Source organism: Perognathus longimembris, chromosome 8, assembly GCF_023159225.1.
Source record: "Perognathus longimembris pacificus isolate PPM17 chromosome 8, ASM2315922v1, whole genome shotgun sequence".
In the NCBI taxonomy this organism is placed as follows: Eukaryota; Metazoa; Chordata; class Mammalia; order Rodentia; family Heteromyidae; genus Perognathus; species Perognathus longimembris.
The window spans coordinates 19,555,621-19,581,875 of NC_063168.1; the positions used below are offsets into that span (position 1 = coordinate 19,555,621).

General features: G+C 38.6%; 1 protein-coding gene across 2 annotated transcripts in view; it reads left to right on the forward strand.

The window, feature by feature from the left end:
- The window catches only part of Ugp2 (UDP-glucose pyrophosphorylase 2), a 41,260-nt gene that overhangs the window by 13,852 nt on the left and 1,153 nt on the right, over window positions 1–26,255 (forward strand). For both annotated transcript variants that reach the window (XM_048352609.1, XM_048352610.1), the window contains exons 2-9: window positions 1,559–1,686; window positions 3,278–3,385; window positions 19,168–19,353; window positions 20,358–20,491; window positions 21,339–21,636; window positions 23,165–23,362; window positions 23,782–24,024; window positions 26,049–26,153. In XM_048352609.1, the coding sequence (XP_048208566.1) occupies window positions 1,559–1,686; window positions 3,278–3,385; window positions 19,168–19,353; window positions 20,358–20,491; window positions 21,339–21,636; window positions 23,165–23,362; window positions 23,782–24,024; window positions 26,049–26,153 (1,400 nt within the window). The remainder of the gene's footprint in view (window positions 1–1,558; window positions 1,687–3,277; window positions 3,386–19,167; window positions 19,354–20,357; window positions 20,492–21,338; window positions 21,637–23,164; window positions 23,363–23,781; window positions 24,025–26,048; window positions 26,154–26,255) is intronic.

Here is a 26,255-nt window from a genome sequence, read left to right on the forward strand (position 1 = left end):
GAACCATGAGCCTCCTGAGTAGCTAGGATTACGGGTGTGAGCCACCAGCACTCAGCCTGTAAAAAGAGATTTAAAGAGTGTCATGTTGCACATCTCAATTTTGTAATAGTTTTTTAAATTTTACATATTTGGAATAAGAGAGGTTATCTAACTTGAATAAATTGCCCTGGAAGTTATGTAGCTTACTAATGTCTGTTCTCAAAAGTTTCTTTAAAATATTTTGTTCACTTTAATTCTGTCTATGTAAGTATTTTCTTCTTTACAGATAATGAATTTATAGTATATGGTAGTACATAGGTAGACAAAAGTTTTAGTCTTACAAATATGTGGACTTTCTAGAGTATTTAAAGAAATAACTAGATAGCATATGAGATAATTGAATATGCTTAAATGCTTTTTATAAATGAGATTAAATTAGTTAACTGAGGATAAAAGGGAAGGACAAATAATCTGATTTTATGAGAAAAGATGACTCTTAAGATAGTAAAGTATGTATAATGACCTGTGTTAGTACCTTTTTTCCTAAAAGTATTTGGGCCCCGGGGGAATATTGTTATTTTCTGTATTTTTAAGTTTTTGTTTGTTTTCATTTACTAGGCATTGATGTCACCTTTAGTGAAGTCCATCTCTCACAGAGGTGTACAGATATATCAAAAGCCCTGATAGTCTATTCTGATTTAAAAAAAAATTACTGAAAGGTAGGCTGAAATTGGGGACCAGAGAAGGCAGGTAGCCTTGCATCCTTCTTTCAAAATACAGTCTGGACTCATGGAAGTAGAGGCACTTGAATTCCAGTGTCTCCCAAAGGGTTCTTTTCAGGGGGATTTGAAATGATTCTCCTTCTAACATGGCCTAGAGAGGAGAAATTTCAGACCCATTCAGGTGTCTTATTAAAAGCAACAGTTCGATAAAGGGTATGTTCAAAACATGTCCATATTAATATCTTTCAGTTTTTGTTTTTTTGGGGGGAGGGGGAATCAGGTGGTCCTTGGGCTTGAACTTGGGCCTGACCATCTTTGCTCAAGTCTAGCACTCTACCACTGAATTTCCAAATTTCCAAAAAGCTGAATTTTCAGCTTTTTGGTAGTTAATTGGAGATGAGAGTCTCATGGGCTTTTTTGTCCAGACAGGCTTTCAGTCATGATCCCCAGATCTGAGCCTCCTGACTAGTTAAGATTGCAGATGTGAGCCACTAGCACCTAGCTGTTTTTAAATTAAAACAATTTTTTTCCTCTAGTTCTGATGAGTGGTGGGGAAATGGCAGAAATGGAACTATATGCCTAAATGCAGTTTAATTCTTTTGTTTTCACCTGCTTGCTTCACTTACCCCAAAGTGTTTAATTAGTGTACCATATATACTCTTAAAGAATATCTAGTAAACAACTAAATTTGAATCCATATTATTAAAAGTACTAATTGGGTGATCCTGCTGGACAATCATAGAACCATATGATCAGACCTTTTAATTTGACAGAACACCAGAAAGAGATCCATTTTAACTTACAAGCTTTTTAAATGGCTGAAATTTCAAGTCACGAGTTTATGTTTTTGTTTTAAGATCTTAGCAAAGCAATGTCTCAAGATGGTGCTTCTCAGTTCCAAGAAGTCATTCGACAAGAGCTGGAATTATCTGTGAAGAAGGAATTAGAAAAAATACTTACCACAGCCCCTTCACACGAGTTTGAGGTAAGGATTCTACAGTGGTTTTTGCTTTATCAGTCAACATACCAAGTTGCTACTAGTGATGATTGTCTAGTCTCAAGGAAGTATAGGATACATGATAATATCCATTTAAAAAGTAGTATTGTTGAACAATTAAGGCTTTTCAACATTTTCCCATAGTAAATCACTAGGTGTTTTTTCTCCAAAGTCTAGGAATTTCAAAAGTCAAAAAAAGAATCTGGAGAAAATTATACTCTATTCTGTGTTTTGATGTCATTCAAAAGAGAAATGGTTACTAGTGTTTAGTGAGAAATGTGAGACATTAGTCTATCAATCATATATTTACATTGCCTTTTCCAAAATAATAATAAACCTAATTTAAAAAATGAATCTAATAGAACTGGCTAGTTACAAAAGCTAATTCTAATTTCTGTCCCTATTTCTCTGAATGCTTTTCAGATTAGCTATGGTTTGGTTTTTTTTTTTCCTTTTTGTTCTGTTTGACAAAGATAAATTTCCACTTAGAAGAGGAAAACATATTGGTGAGTGATTAAGAGAACTGGTGAAATTCCCATGAAGGTAGGGAAGATTGTTTTTTTTTTTTTTAGACTAGGTAATTTTTTTTTATTAATTAAATTTTGTTGACAAGGTGTTGTGCAAAAGGGGTACAGTTACATAATAGGGCAGTGAGTACATATCTTGTGATATCTTACACCCTTGTTTTTCTTTCCCTTCCTTAGATCTGGTAGGCATATATACAGTACCCAGTGTACCAAAATCATATACAGTAACCACGTGGTGTATGCCAAAGGAAATTCACCTAGAACTTTTTTTTGGGGGTGGGGGCCAGTCCTGGGCCTTGGACTCAGGGCCTGAGCACTGTCCCTGGCTTCTTCCTGCTCAAGGCTAGCACTCTGCCACCTGAGCCACAGCGCCCCTTCTGGCTGTTTTCCATATATGTGGTGCTGGGGAATTGAACCGAGAGCTTCATGTATAGGAGGCAAGCACTCTTGCCACTAGGCCATATTCCCAACCCCTTTTTTTTTTTTTTTTAACATTTTTTTTCTTTTTTTTTTTTTTTGCCAGTCTTGGGCTTGGACTCAGGGCCTGAGCACTGTCCCTGGCTTCTTTTTGTTCAAGGCTAGCACTCTGCCACTTGAGCCACAGCGCCACTTCTGGCCGTTTTCTATATATGTGGTGTTGGGGAATCGAACCCAGGTTCATGTATATGAGGCAAGCACTCTTGCCACTAGGCCATATTCCCAGCCCTTCACCTAGAACTTTAAATATAATGTCAACAATAGAGTTTGCTTGTTAGGGAAGATTCTTGGTGGCTTGTATTCTTTTTTTTTTTTTAATAATCACTTATTTATTGTCAAAGTGATGTACAGAGGGGTTTCAGTTTCATACGTAAGGCAGTGGGTGGCTTGTATTCTTTTAAATGTAGTTCCCATTAGCTTTTTTACCTGGTTAATTTTAAGGTGTGGAAAAGTCTGCTCTACTCTATATTCTAATAGTGTTAAGAATTTTATGTAAAGTGTTTTAAATGTAATTTTGTATCTTTTACAGTAAATATTAAACATCCTAATAGTTGTAACAACATCTGTTTTTATAGCACACTAAGAAAGATCTTGATGGATTTCGGAAGTTATTTCATAGATTTTTGCAAGAAAAGGGACCCTCTGTCGATTGGGGGAAAATCCAGAGACCTCCGGAAGACTCGGTAAGTTTTATAGGAAATATAACAAAATGTAAGATTATTTAACCTTAGGTGGTATAGTGTAGAGGACTACTTCTCTGTTTTGTCCCCATCCTCCTCCTTACTTCTCTCCTTTCTTCCTTTCTTTCTCTATTAATTTTTTTTTAATATTGCAGAGGACTTCTAAGAGCCATCACATCAGATTTGCTCTGCAAATCTCTGAACCCCTATACTGAAACTATGAAGATAACTTTCCAATACTTCCCCTTTTAGGCATTTTAGAGTCCTGATGAAGACTTTTGGAAGTTTAATCCCCCTCTAGCACTGTCTTACAATGTAATTTCCCTGCAAGTGAGGTCATTCTTTTCTAATGTGTACTTACTCCAAAACAGACAAAACTTCTCTCTCCCAAACTATTTGATTTTTCATTGCCTAAAGGGTCACTTAGGCACCAAGTCAGATTTTAAACGATTTTTCCCCATGTTTTAAACCTATCTCTGTAGCACTGTGTGCCTCAGTGAACCAACTGAGAATTCCTTTCATATACATTGTATTCCACTGTGTCTGAACTTGGTTATGTTGTTTTTCTTGGAATGCAAATCTTTACCTATCAAAATTCTGCTTTTTCTTGGAGATGCCATCCAAATATCTGCACCTCTTATTTGGCCCCTAGCAGGAAGTGTCACAGAGGAAGTGTAGAGCTACTAGTAAATACTGGAGGTTTCAATCCTGCTCTGCTACTTTTTCACTTTTGTATAAAATGAGAATAATATGAAATGTTTTATCTATAAGTACTTCACAAGGTTGTTACCAGAATTTATTAAGTGAATATTTGTGGAAATATATTAAGCCATAAAGCATTTCATAGAGTCAGTAATAATTTTTACCATTATGTAGCACTTAGGCAGTCTTAATTATTTGTAGTATTTGTGTGTTGTCTTTTGTATTAGATTGCAGAGAAGATGTTTGTTCAGTGGTCACCTAAATGAAGTAATTAAGAAATAGGGCTCATTAACATACTGACCATTTTTCCTTTTCCAGTCAGTTCTTTTTTTTTTTTTTTTTGGCCAGTCCTGGGGCTTGGACTCAGGGCCTGAGCACTGTCCCTGGCTTCTTTTTGCTCAAGGCTAGCACTCTGCCACTTGAGCCACAGCACCACTTCTGGCCATTTTCTGTATATGTGGTGCTGGGGAATCGAACCCAGGGCCTCATGTATATGAGGCAGGCACTCTTGCCACTAGGCCATATCCCCAGCCCTCCGGTCAGTTCTTTTGACCTCTGTTCTCTGTAGCACTTTTTTTTTTTTTTTTTTTTTTACCACAGATAGAAAAAGACTTGATGAGGTGGAATAATCATTTATAGCTTATTTCTTATGTGTCTGTAATCTGACATGAACTAACTTTATTACAAAAAAAGTCTGCTCTACTGCCTGTGTTTGCCAGATTTTCTGGCATATAGACCATCTAAACCCACATATGTAAGGTGGCTTAAATTAATGAAGTCCCTCTTACTTTTTTTTTTTCTTAATGAGAAACTCTCATATGTGGAAAATATATTTTATCTCTAATGCTTTTGAGATGGATAAATTACATACTTATTGTTACTGCTTCTCATTATTCACCTGGAAGAATTTCATTTTTAGTACTGAAGTTAAATTTATCTTTCCTACAAAGTATGATCATTATAGTCAGCATGTGTTTTTGAGGGGAGAGGAGTTTGAATTCAGGGCCTTGTGCTTGCGAGGCAGGCTCTCTGACTCTTTTCCATGTCTTCTAGCTTTTCTGTCCATTATTTTTCCTCTAGGGTCTCAAATTTATGCACAGGCCAACATGGACCACTGTCCTCCCATTTATGCTTCCTGTGTAATGGGGATGACAGGTGCATGTTATTGCACTTACCTTTTTATTAGTTGAGCTGGGGTCTTGTAAATTTTTTTCCGGGCTGGCCTTGAACTGTGACAGTCCTGATTTCAGCCTCCCAGTAACTAGGATACTAGGCATCAGCCAATGTGTCCAGCAGTTAGTGTGGATTTGAGGCTCTTTTTGAGACTTTGATTTCTTTAGCCTTAATAAACGATGATTTATCTTTCTGCTTTTAAATAGTAGAATTGATCATATTTTCTCCCAAAAAAGTAATGAGGTAATTCTTCTGGATAGGTATTATTGTTTCAAAAAGGAGCTAATTGTAGATTCACTCCAGTTTTTAACAAATGTTTAGGAACAGGCCTAAAGTTATAATAAATTTAGGCACTTTCAATACTTGTAACATTTCCTCAGGAAGCATTCCTAATTGAGGTGATCTCACTTATCTAATGATGGACCCTAAAGGTGTGGCTCTCACACTTCTTAATTCTTACAAGCCTGGCATTTTTTTTCTAGACAAACTTAACCTTTTGAAGATATAAGCTATGCTAGAGGAGATCACAATTTGTCACTTTGAGTATATTTTAAGGTTCACTGTCTGCTTTGCAAGTGTGTTAATCTGTCTTTGTGTATTTTAAAAAGATCATGATATGAAATGGAAGCTCTCCAAGACGAGATTGGAGGGTAGAGAAAGGAGGGGTGCAGAGATTAGACACCTTGGAATTTTATTAATTCACTACTTCCCACTATACTTCAAAGTTCTGACAAATCATTTTCAGGAGGTAATTTCCATGTAATAGGCTCTAATTACTGATGAGTGCAGAATTGCTACAGCAAAGACTAGAAATAGGAAATATATTCTACAAAATCATCTGTGACTTTGTATTATGGTCTTTTGTTTCTATAAAAGTAGATATATTTCCTCGTGCCAGTGGCTCAAGCCTGTAATCCTAGCTACTCAGGAGGCTGAGATCTGAGGATCACAGTAGGAAAATCCATGAGACTTTTATCTCCAGTTAACCACCAAAAAACCAGAAGTGGCACTGTAGCTCAAGTGGTAGATCACTAACCTTGAGCTGAAAAGCTCCGGGACAGCTCCCAGGCCCAGAGTTCAAGCCCCAGGACTGACAAATAGGTAAATAAATAAATGTAGAGATATTTATTTAAAAAAATTTTTGGCGGTACTGGGATCGGAACTCAGGGCTTTGGTGCCTGCTAGGGCAACTGTTATGCCACTTGAGCATTGCCTCCAGCCCATCTTGCTTTTTAATTATTTTACAAATATGATCGTGTGCTTTATGCCTATGCTGGTTTTCATCAAAGGCCTGTGCACAAACATTGTCATAACACGACATTCATTCTTAGACTTCTCTGAAGGAAGAGGTCAGCCTAGCTTTGACAGTTTCATGACATTTGGCCTCTTGTCAAACATATGCCTCAGTCTTCCACAGAACTTTATTTTCACAGATTCTGCTCTTCTTCCTCACTTTAATTTCTCCAGGACTGCTTCTACAAAGTGAGTTATATAATTAAACTCACAATGTACTTTACACTGTTTTAATCAGTTGTTTGATATCTCACAGTTTAAAGCTAGTATGCAACATAAACAGGATAGTGTCAGTGGTTTCACTTCTATTTTCTATAGCATTCAGTTTATTATCAGTATTCTGAGGGAAGGGTTGACTTATAGGAGAGATACAAGGTCATTTTAGTAAAGAACCAGTGGATCATGACCCCAAAAAGTAGTCATTTGGACCTCTCATTTAGTCTAGTATTCTTTCCAGCTTCCTTGGTCATCTATCTTTGTCCTTTGTAATCCATATTCCCCCAAAGGGTGAAGACAGATGGCTGGGCACTGGTGGCTCACGCCTGTAATCCTAGCTACTGAGGAGGCTGAGATATGAGGATCACAGTTCAAAGCTGGCCTGGGCAGAAAAGTTGTGAGACTCTGATCTCGAGTAAACTACTCAGAAAAAGCAGGAAGTGGCACTGTGGCTCAAGTGGTAGAGCACTAGCCTTGAAGACAGAGGGGCTCAGGGACAGAGCCCAAGCCCTGAGTTCAATCAAGCCTTGGGACTGGCCAAAAAATAAATGAATGAATGAATGAATGAATGAATGAATGAATGAATAAATAAATAAATAAATAAAAGGGTAAAGATGAATATATCTGTTTGTAGTGGGGTTTTTTTGTAGTTTTGTTTTGTTAAGTATCAGTATACATTTCTTTAACTGTGTGTGTGTGCGCATGCATGCGTGCGTGTGTGCACGCGCGTGCTGGTCCTGGGGCTTGGACTCAGGGCCTAGGTACTGATGCTGAGGATTTTTGCTCAAGGCTACTGCTCTACCCCTTGAGCCACAGTTCTACTTGCAGGTTTTTGGTGATTAATTGAAGATAGAATCTCATAGACTTTCCTGCCAGAGCTGGCTTTAAACTTTATCCTCAGAGTTCAGCCTCCTGAGCAGCAAGGATTACAATCACAAACTACCAGCACCTAGCTTTTGCCTTTTGCAGTTAAAAAAATACTCAGATAACTTTGAACTTCCTAGAATTCCTATAAAAACTGCTAGAGTACAGTAAGGCTAGGAAGTTGGCAACTTCCTCTTCATATTTACCTTCAATTTGTGGGGTCATTTTTATCTGTATTTGTTTGTTTGGTTTGGTTTTTCTGCCAATTTTTTTTTGCCAGTCTTGGGGCTCCAACTCAGGGTCTGGGCACTGTACCTGAGTTTCTTTTGCTCAAGGCTAGCACTCTACCACTTGAGCCACAGCACCACTTCTGCCTTTTTCTGTTTATGTGGTATTGAGGAATTGAACCCAGGGCTTCATGCATGCAAAGCAAGCCCTCTACCACTAAGCCACATTCCTAGTCCTCTGCCAGTTCTTTTATTGTTGTCCCTTCTCTGTTTTATCAGGTTTAAACTACATAGCTGGGAATATTACATACAATTGTACAGCTTTTTAGCATTTTGGAAAATGCTACACTTTTTAGTGGGAGTATGTATGGTATTTTTGAGAAGCAAAATTAAGGATAGTAAGAAACAAATCACTATAGATCACTGAATAAGAAATAATTTGCAGTACATATTTTTTAATTAACTTAATTTTAAACTTGTTTCATTTACAGAAAGCTGCAAATTAGAAATTTTTTCAAGCTATTCCATCTGACTTCTGTCCTCTATATCCATTTTTTAAACCTCTTGCTGAGTCAAAAGAGCAGATCATTACTAAAAGTACTGACAGAAATGAAAAAGTAAATTGCAAAGACCTGTGTATACAAAGCTTTATCTTTTTATAGGTAAATGCACCCAAACTTTGAGTGCTTGTTTGTCACACACGTGTGTGTGTGTGTGACATATAACTTATTCCCTTGATCTTATTTAGTATTTACAATAGACCTAGAAAATAAACCTTAGAATTATGCTCATTTTACAAAGGAGAAAAGTGAAGTTCAGAGTAACTTGCTTAAGAAGTAAAATTCAGTTACAAATTAGGTAGATTGTCAGGCTAATTCTTTTTTTGTATGTATCTTTTAGTAATAAAAAAGCTCTTTGTCACTCTTGTACACAATGTCATATATACTTTATATGCTGTACAACTATAGTAATAATTACAATAGTAGTAAACATTTATGCAGCATAGATGTGCCATGCATTATTTTTACCTTCTTACATACATGTATTTTCTTAGCCTCAAACAACTCTTAAGAATTTTCTATTTATCCTGTTTCATAATAAGAGACTTCAAATTTTCTTTAGCCTTTAGGCCCAGATCTACCTGAGCTCAGAATCTCAACCACAGTATTAATAAGATTGGAGTTGTAGAATAATCACCAGTTGCCATTAATGCTTTCCCATCATTTTTCTGTCCTTGAACAGGCACTACTCCCTTGGAGCCTAAAATATTTCTTTGAAGTTATTCCAAAAACATAGTTAGCAAATGCTTATTAAATAGCTATTTGTGTTAGACATTTATCCTAGGCACTGAGATACAGATTTAAAAGTTATTATTTTATTTTTAGGGTTTTTTGTTTTGTGTGTGTGTGTTTTTGTTATTTTTTTACTTGAACATAGGACCTCTTATTCTTTTTTTTACTTAGTCTGCTTTTTCACTCATGGCTAGCACTTGAACCATGCCTCTACTTCTAGCATTTTGCTGGTCATTTGGAGTGCATAAACTACTTTGGGTTTAAACTTAGAACTTAAAAATAGGATAAAAAAAAATAAGCCAGGCAAACTGGTTTACACCTACTATCCCAACACTTGGGAGGCTGAGGCTGAGAACTACAAGTTCCAAGCAAGCTTGGACTACATATCAAGATCTTGTCTCAAGCTAAAAAAAAAATATATATAGGGCTGGGAATATGGCCTAGTGGCAAGAGTGCTTGCCTTGTATACATGAAGCCCTGGGTTCGATTCCTCAGCACCACATATACAGAAAATGGCCAGAAGTGGCGCTGTGGCTCAAGTGGCAGAGTGCTAGCCTTGAGCAAACAGAAGCCAGGGACAGTGCTCAGGCCCTGAGTCCAAGGGCCAGAACTGGCAAAAAAAAAAAAAAAAAAGGATGATTTGTGTAAGGATTTGGTCACACCTTAGAAAAGAGCATTCAGTATCATGTCAAAAGAACAGCACTTTGATAAGTTCCCTTTGTTCTGTGACTTCATAATCAGATTGAGTGATAGGAACATTTTTTTTTAGACCTCTATTGTATTGCTGCAATAAATCTTTTGTTGTTGTACTGGGACTTGAACTGAGGACTTCCTGTTTGCCAGGCAAGTGCTTTACTGCTTGAGCCATACCTTCAGTTCTTTTTGCTCTGGTTATTTATAGAATTGTACGTTTATGTGGACTGCAGTCCCGTTCTATGATTTCTACCATAGCTAGCTAGGGTAACAGGCACTTGCCACTGACCAGCTGTAGGTTGAGATGGAGTCTTGCAAACTTTTTGCTCTAGCTGACTTCAAATCATGATCCTTCAGATCTGGATCTCCAGTAACTGCAATTAGAGGCACAAGCCACCATCCTTGGCTTTGCACCAAATCTTAAATTAGAAAAAACAAGAATTTTCAGTGCATAGATTCCATTTATTAACAGTTCTTTAGTTCCATTCACTTATTTGTACATTTGGTGGACTACATGTAGTAGCGAATGTCATGTGATAGTTACTGCCCCATAGAGTTTCCAGTCATATAACAGATATGTAGCACTGTACAGGCAGTTTAGAAACGGTGCAATAATGGTTGTGATAAGAGGGAATAGTACCTGAAACCGTAGGCTGTACCACATTCACTCATAGGCCTGAGGGTTGCAAATGGCTTCTAAAGGATGGTCTTGCTGTGTGGTCCTTGGGATCCTTGATGGGTATGTGTGCCTGCATGAGCACACTTACAGAAGATTTAAAATGACCAAAACATTAACTGTGGTAAATACACAAAATATAAACTTTTCCATCTTAACCATTACTAAGTGTATATATACTTCAGTAGTGTTTCATATGCTCATATTATATCCATTGCAGTCCAAGAACATTTTACCTTGCTAAACAAGGACTCCTTCCTAACCCTTCCACAAACTCCTTAGACAGCTGTCATACTCTGCATTCTCTGTGAATTTGGCTTCACTAGATAACTCATAAGTGGATTTCTTTTTCATATTAGATTCTTTTGTTTTCAAAATTACTTGACATATCCTTAGGGGACTGTGATATGGAAGTGGTCATTCCAGTAGAAATGTGAAGCCAGCATGTAGTCCAAAGAAGGTTCTGTCTTCTCTGGCTGTTCTGAGAAATCTCAGCTGCATGAAGCCATTTCAGAGGAAGAATTACTTGAAAAGGCAGAAATATAATCAGAACTTGTGTTTTTCTGAGAAGACTGTCTTACACTAGAGGCTGACAAACTTTTTCTATAAAAAAGGCCATATTATATGGCCTATAAAGCCTAGTATATTTATACTATCACTGCTTCAATTACCAAATTCAGCCAGATAGCATGAAACAACTATAGTCTATGTATAAACTAATGAGTTTAGCTGTGTTCCAATAAAACGTTGTGAAAACTAGTGCTAATTGTTTCACAGACCATAATTTGTTAACCCGTGCCTTCATATTATCAAGCTCTATTTAACAGAAGACTGAAGTGAAATCCATGTTTCAGAGACCAGTTAGTTGCCTTGTGACTTGGAGAAGAAAGAGAAATCCAGTGTCATGTTTCCTCAAATCTTGGCCATTGATTATAAGTTACCCATTTTATATAATACTAACAAAGAAAAAGTATATAGCCAGTTAATTATAAGAACCATTGATTGGTTGTGAGTGTGATATATCCTGGTTTAAAAATGTTAAAATGTGAAGTGGTAGCAGAGGAATAATACTAGCCAACATTCAAGTGCTTGGACCAGACATTTTGTAGGCATTATTTCATTTATCTTCATAACAAAGCAACAAAGTAAATGAAAAGGGCTTAGAGCAATAAATAATTTGGTATCCTATATGGTGGAAGCAATCTGGCATCAAAGCCAGTGTTCTCTCTCAGCAACCACACTGTACAGTTTGAGAGCATTCTTTTTGTCAAATGATACCATTCATGTTAGAATTGATGTGATTCGTTGAACAAATGGAACAAATAGCAGCTATGTAGTTTCCCTTTAGCATGTCCTTACAATTTCAGCTATTTCTCTATGCAGCCAGCTACTACTTTTCAGCTATTATTGCATGCTGGTTCCCTCAGAAAGGAATTATTACTTGTGAACCTGGCCTGAAAATGTTTTTAAAATGATAAATTGGGAATGGAACCATTGGTGCTCTGTGTCATTGCATTGCTGGTCTGTTCTTCCTGTGGGTGGGAAGAGCAAGTTCCACATGACTGTGATTTGTCTCTTTTGCATCTGTGTTAAGGGTTAAGTCCTACTTGAGTGATAGAGATATTTGCAAAGATGACCTTGTTGATTGGAAGACACAGGAAGTGCACCCCACTCCCAGTCTTGGGGATTTCTAGTGTCCTTATAGAGGTCAAACAGGTGTCACAGCTTTTTTTTCTTTGGTGTCAGTCCTGGGACTTGAACTCAGAGCCTGAGTGCTCTACCACTTGAGCCACAGTGTCACTTTCAGCTTATTCTGAGTATTTCACTGAAGATAAGACTCTCATGGACTTTCCTGCCTGAGCTGGAGCTTCAAAGCACGGCCATCAGATCCCAGTCTCCTGAATAGCTAGGATTATAGCATGAGCCACCAGCTCCCAACTTCTGTCAAAGTTTTTGATAGAGTTTTAGGATTCAGGACTATTAAAAAATTGGAAATGGAGCATAGTGGTAGGTGCCTAAAATCCTAGGAGGCAGAGGCAGGAGGACCTCTAGTTTAAGGCTAGTCCCAAACAAAGTAGGTGAGTCTCTTATCTCAGGAAGAATATATCGAAACAAAAGGACAAAGGTGTGGCTTAAGTGGTAGAGCTCTTGTCTAGTGTGGGAAAAGCCCTGGATTCAATACTCAGTACAGAAATAACAATAAAGGAGTGGCAATGGAAGGTGGCGTGCCTGTGACCATCTCAGACCACATCACCATGTCAGCTTGTTGAGGCCTAAACCAAAACTTCCTCACTGAAATTTAGTTTGGAGAGAGTTCAAGTTTATTTTTTATTTATTTGCACATTAATTTTCTCTTACAAAGATTATTTTTTATTCTATGATGAAATTTTTCAATGTAGTAAATTAGGTCAAATGTAAAAAGGTTTTGGGTTTTTTTTTAAGTTTCTGAAAGAGAATACAAATATCAGATGCTTGTAAGTACCTAGTGGCTCTTAAAGCCACAAATAACTGTTCTGAACTGAGATGTAGGGGTTGAAGTCAAGGTAATTGTAGTTGTAAGATGGATAAAGTACAGAAGTCTACAAGCAAGAGATGATGTGACATGCTAGAGAATGCAGGGTTCTGTATTCCTAAGAATATGTTAGTGGCGTGGGAAAGGAAAGAGGACAAGATAATAAGGGCCAAACCATCAAGGACTTTGCAAACCATGTTTTCTAGTTAGGATCATATTCAATTATATAGACATGGAAATCTAAAACAAAAAATTAAGCTGGGTGCCAGTGGCTCATTCCTGTTACCCTAGCTACACAAGAGCCTGATTTTCAGAGAATGATGGTTCAAAACCAGCTTGGGCAGGAAAGTTCATTGATTCTTCAATTAACCACCAAAAAGCAAAAAATGGACCTGTGGCCCAAGTGGTAGAGTGCTAGCTTTTAGTAAAAGAAGCTCAGGGACAGTGGCCTGGCCTGACAACAAATACAAATACATACATACATGCATACATACATACATACATACATACATACATACACACATACATACACACATCAGGGGAGAGGCAATACAGTGTTAGCATCTCAGCTTAGTGGTCATCAGGAACTTGGGCATGTCTGTCTTGAGTTCTGTCATTCTTAACATGTTATCAGAATGAACTCTGATTATTGAGCTACATGATGATGTTGCACATATTACAGTTGTCCAGCTTTTCTTTAATGACAAAATAATCTATGGTCTGGGTAGCTTTCTTTGATGAAATTGATATAAAGGAATTTACAGATGATCCAGATTCTGGTCATTATAGTCAGCCATGTGAAATTAAGAGACAGTGTGTGAACATGCCTAGCACAGGACTTGGTGCGTGCATACACACTCTGCACAGGGTTTAGTGAGTAAGTCAGTGCTCTTAGAACACTCTCTGTACATATGGAGCGTCATTCCTAATTTGTTTGACTGTTTACATAGCTCATTTTCTTTTAGGCAAACTTACCGTTGAAAAAAAGTTCTTTCAGATTGCAATAATCACACCCTTGTGAACCGTAACAGAGCAGGTACTGTTCACTTGCTTTGGGTATTTGGCACTGTCTCCAGGAATAGCACAAATATGCTACCCAGAACTGGGTTTTACTATTGCTAATGGGAACAGTGTGTCCAGGGCTGTGTGATGAATTTGGCTTTTCTTCTAAGTTGAAACTAAGTTGTGAACAGACTTGGCAAGATGCAGATCATGGCAGACAGTCCTGTGTGTGTGTGTGTGTGTTTTAATCTTTTAAAAGACCTCCTTCCTATTTCTGCAGAAAAACTAGATTGACATCCTAGAGGGCAGGATGGTGTTTCAATCCTGGTCTTTAACAGATTGCCAATTGCTTTCTTTTGCTCATTCCCTGGAGGAAGTTAGGTATTTGACCAATTCTTTTCTGCCAGTAAGAAAACGTGAGTAGCCTGGACATTTTGCCAGGAGCCTTGTGAGGTTTGTCCCACATCACCTATGGAAGTTGCCTTACCATCTGCTCAGCTGCAGTAGATGGCTTTCTACAACACTAAGTTTTGTTCATGTCTGGAGAAAAATAAAAACAGGATAATTAGGATTGAAAGCACAAAAATCGCACTTAGTGCCTGACTAAAGTGATTCAGCCAGCATCACGTTGAAGCTGTGTCCAGCAGTGTGTGGTATTCCCTCTCCTCTCCAAACACCATTCATTTCTGCCTGAGTTACCTTCTTTGTGTATTCTCCTGGGAGAGCAGAGAAGGAACATGGCAGACACGTCTAAAATGTCTCTAAGACTGGATATGTCCAGTGTAACAAGCTGTTGTTGCTAAGCAATTTTCTAAACTGACCTCTTTGGCTCTGTGGGCTACTCTGTCAGGCTCCTGGTGAAGGGTGTGGCAGTGTCACCAACAGAGAGGACTTTTGTTAATACACAGAGTGATTTATGTGACACAAACTATGCTGAGCCATGTAATGGGACCTCTGATAAGCTTTAGACACAAATGTCCTGGCTTCCTGGAATCAAACAGTTGTTGGAGTCATCTACTGGTTGTGAGTTTTCTTTGCACACACATACACACAGGGGAGAGACAGACAGGTTGAAGTAGGCATATGTCATAAACACAAGTTGAATATCCGCTGGAGATTTCCAGAGCAGCATAACCTTACCATTCTGAACATCTCTCCCTACTTCATGCCTCGTTATTTACCTTCTTCCTTTTCTTTCCACAGTTCTCAGATTCCTTAGCTGGATCTGACTGCTCTAAGGGTTAGGTATAGCAAGATAAGCAGGTATAACTGAATGTAGCACATACAGAAATGTATTTCCTTGACATTTGCCAGGGAGGTGTGACTCCATGCCCTCTACATTTAAAGCATTAGCGGAGAATTCCAGAATTTCCACACAGAGTAATTAGGCAGAAGGGAGCCAAGTTTTTCTGTTAGTTGCCAGGGCACATGCCCAAGAGTCTATATTCACTCAGTTTTAGAATTTTAATGTTACATGGGAGCTTATTACATTTATTTCACACCAAATATTTGAACACTATTAGAATTGAATCTTGGGCTGGGGATATGGCCTAGTGGCAAGAGTGCTTGCCTCTTATATGTGAGGCCCTGGGTTCAATTCCCCAGCACCACATATACAGAAAACGGCCAGAAGTGCCAAGGACAGTGCTCAGGCCCTGAATCCAAGCCCCAGGACTGGGCAAAAAAAAAAAAAAAAAAGAATTGAATCTTACTCATTTACTTTATTTTCATTTGAGGGAGTCTTGCTCGGTAACCCAGACTGTCTTAGAATTCTTAGAGCTTCTGCTTTAGCCTATTGAGTGTTGGGATTACAGGTATGAACCACCATACCTGTCCAGAGGTACATTTTCAATTTAACCTGAGATTCTTCAGATTCTTTTGGAAAATTTTAACTAAAACCAGGAATACCTCAAATATATCTTTTGGCTAAAGGCTAGCTAATGCTAAAAATCAGTGTGAAGCTGAGACTTGATTTTCAGATAGTATCTACCATGAAAGATTGAAAAGGAATGCTAATTGAAACAAGTGTACTTTTATAAATGTTATTCTTCCAACTATATGTATGTGTGTATTTATACTATATATATGTATGTTTATATGTATGATCTTTCATATTAAAATCTTAAAGGTTGAATTGGAAAACAGGCTTCTCTCACTATGAAAAAAATTCTACATATTGTACTAAAAAACCCCAACTATTCAAACTATTACATAGTTAAGGCTATTTCTGAACTAACAATTTTACCTAAGATGCATTCCAGAATCATGACTTTTTGTTTAAATTGATTTTCGTACCCTTGTGAGACCTTTGTAATATTAGATTCTGGGAAGTGAAAACTAACTACTAAGTGGAAATAATTGGTATTTATGAAGTAACTGAGAAATAATTGGCTCTGTCCCATTTTCTGACTCTTCTGAGTAAATATAATGGGCCTAAGAGATTTTCCTAACTTTGTTTTAGACTATCCAAAACCATTGTATTACAGCGGCATTCCCTTTATTGACCTGTTGTTTTTCAACAACTGGGCTTAAAAAATAATATAAACTACCCTTGTTATATGACATCAGCTCTATCATATACTGAATTTGGGACTTCCTCTTCTATCAGTTTCTTTGAAATGCTGAACAAACTGATGTTGATGGCATTTGCATCCAATCAAAACATCCTTCAAGGAATGTTGGTACTTTGGGTGGTGGCACTGTGTGTGTGATGTGTGTCAGGGACCCAGGCTGCTGCCTCATCTAGTCCATGTGCTGTTCAGGAAGTGACCAGTGTGGTCTGTCTTGGGAAAATGCTTCTCTGGCAGCACTTGGGCCTCCCCCTCGGCAGTCAGCATCCCAGTATTTCGGTAGCATTCCTTCAAGTACCCAAAGGCTTGTTGTATCTTCTAATCATCTGCCACCAGCCCTTCTTTTGGTTCATGGTGGGGAATGGATGTTGAGACCTACTTAACTACATATACCAAGATGACTGACACTCTTAATACATTAGGAAATAATTTAGAATGGGTGATAATGAGGGGTTGGGGATAATGAGTAGAAAACATTGGTAATGGGCTGGGAATATGGCCTAGTGGTAAGAGTGCTTGCTTTGTATACATGAAGCCCTGGGTTTGATTCCTCAGTACCACATATATAGAAAACGGCCAGAAGTGGCGCTGTGGCTCAAGTGGCAGAGTGCTAGCCTTGAACAAAAAGAAGCCAGGGACAGTGCTCAGGCCCTGAGTCCAAGGCCCAGGACTGGCAAAAAAATGAAAAAAACAAACAAACAGAAAACATTGGTAATATTGTTCTGTAGGATCTGCATCAAGTAAGAAAGTATGTTAGTCCACACTTGGTAGTTACTATAGTGTACTAGAGGGTAGAAGAAATGAATTACAGACTAGTATTTTGTGGAAATATCTGTGACAACAAAAAATTGGGGTCTCTATATTGTAAATGTTATTTTCTATAAGGGACAAGTTAAAGTTCTCTGCTCACCGAAACAGCTAGACTACTGGAGAGGAAGATGTGTTGCAATTGTCTTCAGCTTCCAATCTTGGTCTCTCCTTCCTTCCCAGGGAATTTCTTAGAATAATGAGGATATTTAACTTTCCAATAGTGACACATGAGAGGTTTGTGTATGTGTGTAGTGTGCTAGTAGTGAGAGCCTAGGCACTGTCCCTTAGCTCTGTTTTGGTTTTTTTTTTTTTTTTTTTTTTTGCTGGTCCTGGGGCTAGAACTCAGGGCCTGGGCACTGTCCCTGAGCTCCTTTTGCTCTACCACTTGAGCCACAGCACCGCTTCTAGCTTTTTCAATGTGATTAAATGTAGGTAAGTCTCAGACTTTCTTGCTGGGGCTGGCTTTGAACTTTGAACCTTGATCCTCAGATCTCAGCCTCCTGAGTAGCTAGAATTTCAGTGTGAGCCACCTGTACCCGGCTCCTTGGCTTTTTTTATTCAAGGCTAGTTACTTGAACCATAGCTTCACTTCTGGCTTTTTTGGTGGTTAATTGGAGACAGGCATCCTATGGACTTCCCTTCCCTGGAATGTCTTTGAACTTTGATCCTCGGATTTCAGCCTCCTGAGTATCTTAGGATTACAGGTGTGAGCCCACCATTAAGTGCCCAGCCAGAGAATTCCTTTTTCTTTTTTGGAAAGTTACATTCTTTAGGAAGGAATTTTCCCTTGTACACCTAGAAGTGTGACAGAGAGCCTCTGCCACTTTCTCCTAAAGGGCAGTCACAGACTGGAGGAGAATAGCATAGAACTAGTGTCATTTAGGTTTCACCTCCATGACAGGATATATGATCTAGGCTTCAGAATTAAAAGTAGTTTATACTGCACCAGAACTGTTCAGACTTGATGAATTTTCTGTATCCCATTCACTATATTGGTTCAAACTGGAATTTTTTTATTTTTTTTTTTGCCAGTCCTAGGCCATGAACTCAGGGCCTGAGCACTGTCCCTGGCTTCTTTTTTGCTCAAGGCTAGCACTCTGCCACTTGAGCCACAGCGCCACTTCTGGCCATTTTCTGTATATGTGGTGCTGAGGAATCAAACCCAGGACTTCATGTATAGGAGGCAATCACTCTTGCTACTAGGCCATATTCCCAGCCCCCAAACTGGAAATTTTGAGTGTTTGGAGATAATCTAAGAAGATTTGGGTGTTCCCACTAACCAGACAAAAGTTTGAAGACTTCAACTTTTCCCTTTTCTTAAAGTCCACTGCAATGTAAATAGACCACTGAGCCAAATCTGTGTGCAAGAGAAATTGCCTATAAGCATTTGGTTTTGGACCGGAAAAGCCTGTAACATTGAAGTTTATATTTTACCCCGAGAAACCAAAACTCCCCCCCCCCCCCATCCTGGGGCTTGAATTCAGGGTCTGGGCACTGTACCTGAGCTTCTTTTGCTCAAGGCTAGCACTCTACCTCTTGAGCCACAGTGCCACTTCTGGCTTTTTCTGTTTATGTGTACTGAGGAATTGAACCCAGGGTTTCATGCATGCAAGACAAGCACTCTACCACTAAGCCACATTCCCAGTCCACAAAACCAAAACTCTTTGAGGAAGTGTGGATATAATTCTGGGGTTGGTTTGCTTTTAATCATCAAGCTATTTGAATTACTCATGTAATTTTATTTTTTCCTTTTAGATTCAACCCTATGAAAAAATAAAGGCAAGAGGATTGCCTGATAATATCTCTTCTGTTTTGAATAAGCTGGTGGTGGTGAAACTCAATGGTGGTTTGGGAACCAGCATGGGCTGCAAAGGCCCTAAAAGTCTGATTGGTGTGAGGAATGAGAACACCTTTTTGGATCTAACTGTTCAGCAAATTGAAGTGAGTAACACTACAAGTTTTACTAAACTAGTGAACTAACATAGTTTTTAGGTTATCATAAATGTTATATTATTAAATGTAGCAGATGTGAATTTGAGCTAGTCAAAGAGCTGGCTATATTTAGTGCCTGTATTAGTGTGGGGAAAAAGGCTTAACGGCATGTCAGATGGGTGACATAAAGCCTCATCTTAAATAGCCTTTGTGATTGCTGAAATCTCTGGGTCTCCTTTGATCTGCCTCCCTCTAGTTCCTTTCTTTCTAGCGATAGGCTTCATGATACGGGATGACCTGGCTTCATGAACTTTCTGGAAGCTGGAGAGGATGTCTCATATCTGGTTGGAGGCCATGGATGCTAAGAATGGTCTTGATTTTTTTCTTACAATGCAGGAATTAAACTTGTCAGGGCAATGGTCCTGTTTTTTCCACTTCTGTGTCCTTATTGTCTAGTATGGGGCAGGCAATGCAGACATAACAGCAGCTAATGTTTATCCAGCACTTATAATACCAAGCATTCTAAGCTCTTTCAAGAATTGATTCATTTGTTCCTTTTAACAACCCAGTAAGTACTGTTATCCTCATTTTACAGATGAGGAAACCAGGACATAAAGAAGTTGACTTATTGGGCCAAGGTTTTCTATTTAATAAATCCGATCAGTTTGACTTCTAAGAGTCTATTTTTTTCTCTACTCTGCCTGGCCTATTAGTTCTTCTGAGAGATTGAAAAAGATTTCAGTTGAAGTGGGACGTAGTTTTTGAACATCAGTCCTGATCACAAGGACCCAGGGCTTTGTAACATCTGCATTTTCATCCTCACGGTTTGAAGCACTTGTCCAGCTGTAGAGCCTCAAGCACTGATACAGGAGGCTGCAGAGCCGGGCTGCTCAGGAGCACACACTGCACTCTCGGTTTAGGCATTTTAGAATTAACAAGGAAGGGATAACTTTACATTTTTAGGCAAAGGAAATGTAAATCTGGGTGGTCTGATTGTTATTTTTCCTTCCTAGCATTTGAACAAAACCTATAATACTGATGTTCCTCTTGTTTTGATGAATTCTTTTAACACGGATGAAGATACAAAAAAAATACTACAGAAGTACAATCATTGTCGTGTGAAAATCTACACTTTCAATCAAAGCAGGTACAAGGAATAAAGACAAAATTCACTATAGTGGATGCTACTTCTAGAAACATCATTTAGCAGAGTAGCTTCCGGATGTACATGTGCCAAAGATTAATGCTTACAAGTGCTTGATGCCTTTAAAAGCCGAACAGTTGTTACTAGATGTGTCTGATTTTCTTCAGCCTGAGTAATTTAATAAATGCTGGAGAAAATCATGTAGTGGAGAAGGTAGAGTGAATGGAAGACCAGACTGCAGGGGGAATATGGCTTTAAGTATGAATAACAAGCCTACATCAAGTTGTGCCTATGTCTAAAGCTGTACCATTAGTTTGTTTGGTTGTGTTTTCTTAGACTCTTTGCCCAGGAACACCTTTTCTCCACCATACTTTGCCTCCAACTTCCAGTTGACCTTCAGCCTGTTGCTGTGCTGTGTCCTGCGTTCCTCTCCCACCGCCAGTCCTCACCTGTGTGCTCACTGGTGAGGAAGCAGCCATCAGGGCGTTCACCTGCTGCTTTTTCTGCAGAAAAAGGAAAAGGCAGCTTTCCCCAGATAGGTTCCCAAGAATTATCCACAACCAATCACATTCAAGAAAAATTAGTCACTATACCCTTTCTTTTGGAAAGTCACAAAATATCTTCCATTAGTATGATTATGGAAAACTTTATTTGCAGCCAATGTTACCTAGAACACAGAATTGGAACAGTTATAAGAGATGTTCTTAAATAAATTCACTTATAAGTAAACTACCGTTCACAGTACTAAACACTGAAAAAGGATATTTTATTTAACTTCAATGTGTTGTTTTTACATGAAGATCTGTAGTGCTCTAGTTGATATTACAAAATAACTTTTCTTTTTTTTAAGGTACCCGAGGATTAATAAAGAATCACTACTTCCTGTAGCAAAGGATGTGTCCTACTCAGGGGAAAATACAGAAGCTTGGTACCCTCCAGGCCATGGTGATATCTATGCCAGTTTCTACAACTCTGGTTTGCTTGACACCTTCATAGGAGAAGGCAAAGAGTATATTTTCGTGTCTAACATAGATAATCTGGGTGCCACGGTGGATCTTTACATTCTTAATCACCTTATGAACCCACCTAATGGGAAACGCTGTGAATTTGTCATGGAAGTCACAAATAAAACACGTGCGGATGTAAAGGTAAATACTGAGAGGAAGCAATTTGGAGATTTATGTACTTACATTTTATAGATTATATAGTTAAAGCCTTTTTTCCCTCTAATTCAATAGTTACCATTTTAAGCATGATAGCATTTATCTTAATAGATACCTATTACCACTGTAAGACAGTGAGATGGTATTTTGTGGAGTAACTTCATTTCTAACAGTGTGAGTCATAAATCCAGGGTGAATAGAATTAAAATCATCTTTAGTTTTTGGATAATCTAATTCAGTAATTTTAATTGAGACCAGTTTCATATATACTTAAATGTGAAAACACTTTCATTGTTCAGACCTTTAATATTCTTCAAAGTTTGGTACTTAGGTTTTTTAATTGTTCTTTTAATGAAAGCAGAATTTTCTAAGACTGTGGGTTTGTCTTGTCTCTCTAATAGCTTTGTAGTACTTGCGAAAGTAATTGTGGTGCAAAGGACAAATTTGTATAACCTGACTTTATTGGTGACATTTGACCTTTGATGAAATAACATGTAAAATGTTACTTCTTACCCAAACAAGTAAGGGAATTGAGCAGTGTGTTTATTAATGTTCCTCTCTATCCATACTGGCGTGGCCTAGTGACTGCAAGAACAGAGGCCACTTCTTAGCCACTATTGCATTTGTCTCTCTTTCTTCTCACCCTAGAACCAGTTAAGACAGGGCCTGAGGTGGCAGGACTAGATGTTTGGTGATGAGCAGTGATTTAGGAATAAGAGGCCTAGCTGTTCCTATAGCAGACCCTAGGAAACTGAAGCCTCTGATGTGCTTTTAGGGCTTTGATTATGGACTAAGACAGTGGATGTGTATTATAAAATGACCACTGGAGGAATTTTCTTTGTACTTTCAAATGTGATGCTTAGTATACTATAAGACTATATTGGGCTGGGATGTAGCTCAGTGGCAAAGTGCTTGCCTCGCAAGTGCAACGTCCTGGGTTCGATCCCAGTACCAAAAAAAAAAAAAAAAAGGCTATATTATTGGGGCTGGGAATGTGGCCTAGTGGTAGAGTGCTTGCCTAGCATACATGAAGCCCTGGGTTCGATTCCTCAGTACCACATATACAGAAAAAGCCAGAAGTGGCGCTGTGGCTCAAGAGGTAGAGTGTTAGCCTTGAGCAAAAAGACAGGGACAGTGCTCAGGCCCTGAGTTCAAGCCCTGGGACTGGGTGTGTGTGTGGGGCGTGAGGGGGAATTGTCTGTAAAATTCTATGAAATTGGGGCTGGGGATATGGCCTAGTGGCAAGAGAGCTTGCCTCCCATACATGAAGTCCTAGGTTCGGTTCCATAGCACCACGTATATAGAAAATGGCCAGAAGGGGCGCTGTGGCTCAAGTGGCAGAGTGCTAGCCTTGAGCAAAAAAAAAAAAAAAAAAGAAGCCAGGGGACAGTGCTCAGGCCCTGAGTCCAAGGCCCAGGACTGGCAAAAAAAAATTGTATGAAATTTACAAGCAGTGTGGTATGGTTGTGATTTACAAAGTTGTAGAAGCATTCACTCTCTTCTTCCTTTTTAGGGTGGAACACTTACTCAGTATGAAGGCAAACTGAGACTGGTGGAAATTGCTCAAGTGCCAAAAGCACATGTTGATGAGTTCAAGTCAGTATCAAAATTTAAAATATTTAACACAAACAACCTATGGATTTCTCTTGCAGCAGTTAAAAGACTGCAAGAACAGAATGCCATTGACATGGAAATCATTGTGAATCCAAAGGTAAGGCAAGGTTGCATCCAGCTGGTTTCCCGAAGATCATAATACTGCCCACCCACTCTGGCCTATCTGTCCCATCAGTCACTCTCTAGTTCCTGCCCTACTCATCCCCGTAATGTGCACCTTGTCTGTCTCTAGGCTGTGGTAATGATGACAGCCCTGAGCTAAAAGCAGAGGGTCTCCTACCTCATAGTTACTCTTCTAACCTTCAGTTCTTTATTGTAAAAATAATACTGAACCAAAGAGGCTGAAAAAAGATCACATATGATGAAGAACTTAGCTCTTACTCATTATTAGTGTACTTCCTTCAATGGTTCCCTGAAACAACTAACCAAATATTAATTAGCACACATTAAGCTATGAGTTGTAGGTACCTAAAACCTGTGTTTTGCCTGATTTTGCTGTTCCTTTTTCTTCTACAGACTTTGGATGGAGGCCTAAATGTCATTCAGTTAGAAACTGCAGTTGGAGCTGCAATTAAAAGTTTTGAGAATTCTTTAGGTATTAATGTCCCCAGGAGCCGTTTTCTGCCCGTCAAGACCACTTCAGATCTCTTGCTTGTGATGTCAAACCTCTACAGCCTTAATGCAGGATCTCTGACGATGAGTGAAAAGCGGGAATTTCCTACAGTGCCCTTGGTTAAATTAGGCAGTTCTTTTACAAAGGTACGTAGCTATAAAGGTTAATTGTAACATGTGCTTGTGGATGAGGGATTTAGTCCCCACTACTGACCTGATGGATTTCTCCATCTTTTGGTATCATTTAAAGGAATTAACTATAGAAGATAAAGATAGACCTTATTTTCTTTTCTATGCCAGTACTAGAGTTTGAATTTAGAGCCTGTTACTCAGGCTGCTTAATTAGCAGGAGCTCTACCACTTTAGACACACCTCCACTTCTGGCTTTTTGCTGGCTAATTGCAAATAAGTCTCCCAGGCTTTTCTGCTCCAGATGGCTTCAAACCACGATTCTCTAATCTCAATTTTCTGAGCAGTTAGGATTACAGATATGAGCCACCAGCACCTGGCAACATGTCTTTATGAAACTGAGAGAAGATAATAATCTAAGCAAAATACATCAAACATACAACATAAGAAGTAAAAAAAAATCTCTGGAGAAAAGCAAGGAAAGACAGTACATGTGTGAGTGGAGGGAGTGTGCGTTGCAGATACCTACAGTACAAAACCTCCCAGGCAGGAGTCATAACCAGTATAATTGGTAGAATCCCCAAAACTTCATCACATAAAATATTGCAAGAATGGTGTGACATGAGTATTAGTGGTTGTCCTACAAGATCCTACTATGCCCTCCCAATCTATTGGAGTGCCAGATATGGGTTAGTATGGACTGCGGATGACAAATTGAAGAGCAAAACTATGAATGTGTATCTCGATGAAACACTTATTCCAAGAATAAAAAATTCAGGCACTGGTGGCTCATTCCTACAAATTTAGCCACTCAGGACAGTGAGGTCTAAAGATTGTGGTTTGACACCAGCTCAGGCAGAAAAATGTGCAAAACTTCAGTTAATCAGCAAAAAATTAGACTCAAGTGGTAGGGTGCCATCTGTGAGGAGAAATAAAAGCTGAGCAAGAGCATGAGGCCTGAGTTCAAGCCCCAGTACTGGGGGAGGGGAGGAGGGAGGGAGCGATAAAAGATCATGCATCACCCCTGTAATCCCAGTACTAGGGAGGTGCAGGCAGGAGGATTTTGACTTCAAGGTCAGCTTGGGCTACATAGCTAAAAAAAAAAGAATTAAAAAATTAAAAAAGAAAAAGAAAAGGATCATGCATCAAATGCTGCTGCTGATTCAAGAAAGATGAGAATTCACCATTGGGTTCATCCACATGGAGGTGTGGGAATACAACTAGATTGAAGTTGAGAATGGGAGAAGATGAGTTAGAGATAGGAGAGTAGACAACTTAGTCAAGAGTTCTGCCTTGAAATTAGGCCATAGGTAGAAAGTGATCTAAGACTTAAGGGCTTTCTTTGGTTTTAAATATGGGAGAAACTTTGTATATGTTGATAGGAACTGATAAAGTTATGAGAGGGGAAAAACATTCAAGAGAGAGATTCCCAGGAACAATATACTTGAAGAGGCCATAAGAAGAAATCTAGCAAACAGTGGAGTACAGAGGTTGGCTGTAAATTGGAGTAGAAAACAGTCCAGCTCCAATGGAATGTATAGTAAAAGTCAAAGCCAATTGAAGTTTGATTTTTTCTAGTTTCTCAACAAAATAATCAAGGTCATTAATGACAACTCTTGTGCTTTATAAATCTAAGCAAAAGGCAAAGTAGTAAATTTATTCCGGGTAATAATACTTTTCCTGAAATATACCGTACTTCTGACTACCCATCCTTTAAAACTAGTCTAACCAGATTCAAACCATGATGAGGTTTCTCCCTCTTTTTCCAACTATATGAACCACTGACCTGGTTTGTAGCATGATAGCTGTGTGTTTTAACAAAACATCTGATCTGCAACTGCATTGCAAATTGCTTGATTGTAAAGATATTGTCCAAATCACCTTTCCTCATTGGCATGGATTTTGAATATACTGAGTGCTTAATAAATAGGCTCTTCCCATAGAAAACCTGAGCTTGGCCATAAATGTTTTTTACACGAGCTAAACTATCTTAATATTTTTCTATGGATGCATTTTTTAAACAATTATGTTTCTTCTTAAAGGTTCAAGATTATCTAAGAAGATTTGAAAGCATACCAGATATGCTTGAATTGGATCATCTCACAGTTTCAGGAGATGTGACATTTGGCAAAAATGTTTCACTAAAGGTATAATGTTAAGATGTAAATCACATTTTTATAAAACATGTTTCACTTTCTAGTCCTAAAATGATAAAGAATAGTCCTCAGTGTGAGCCAGGTGTTTGAGAT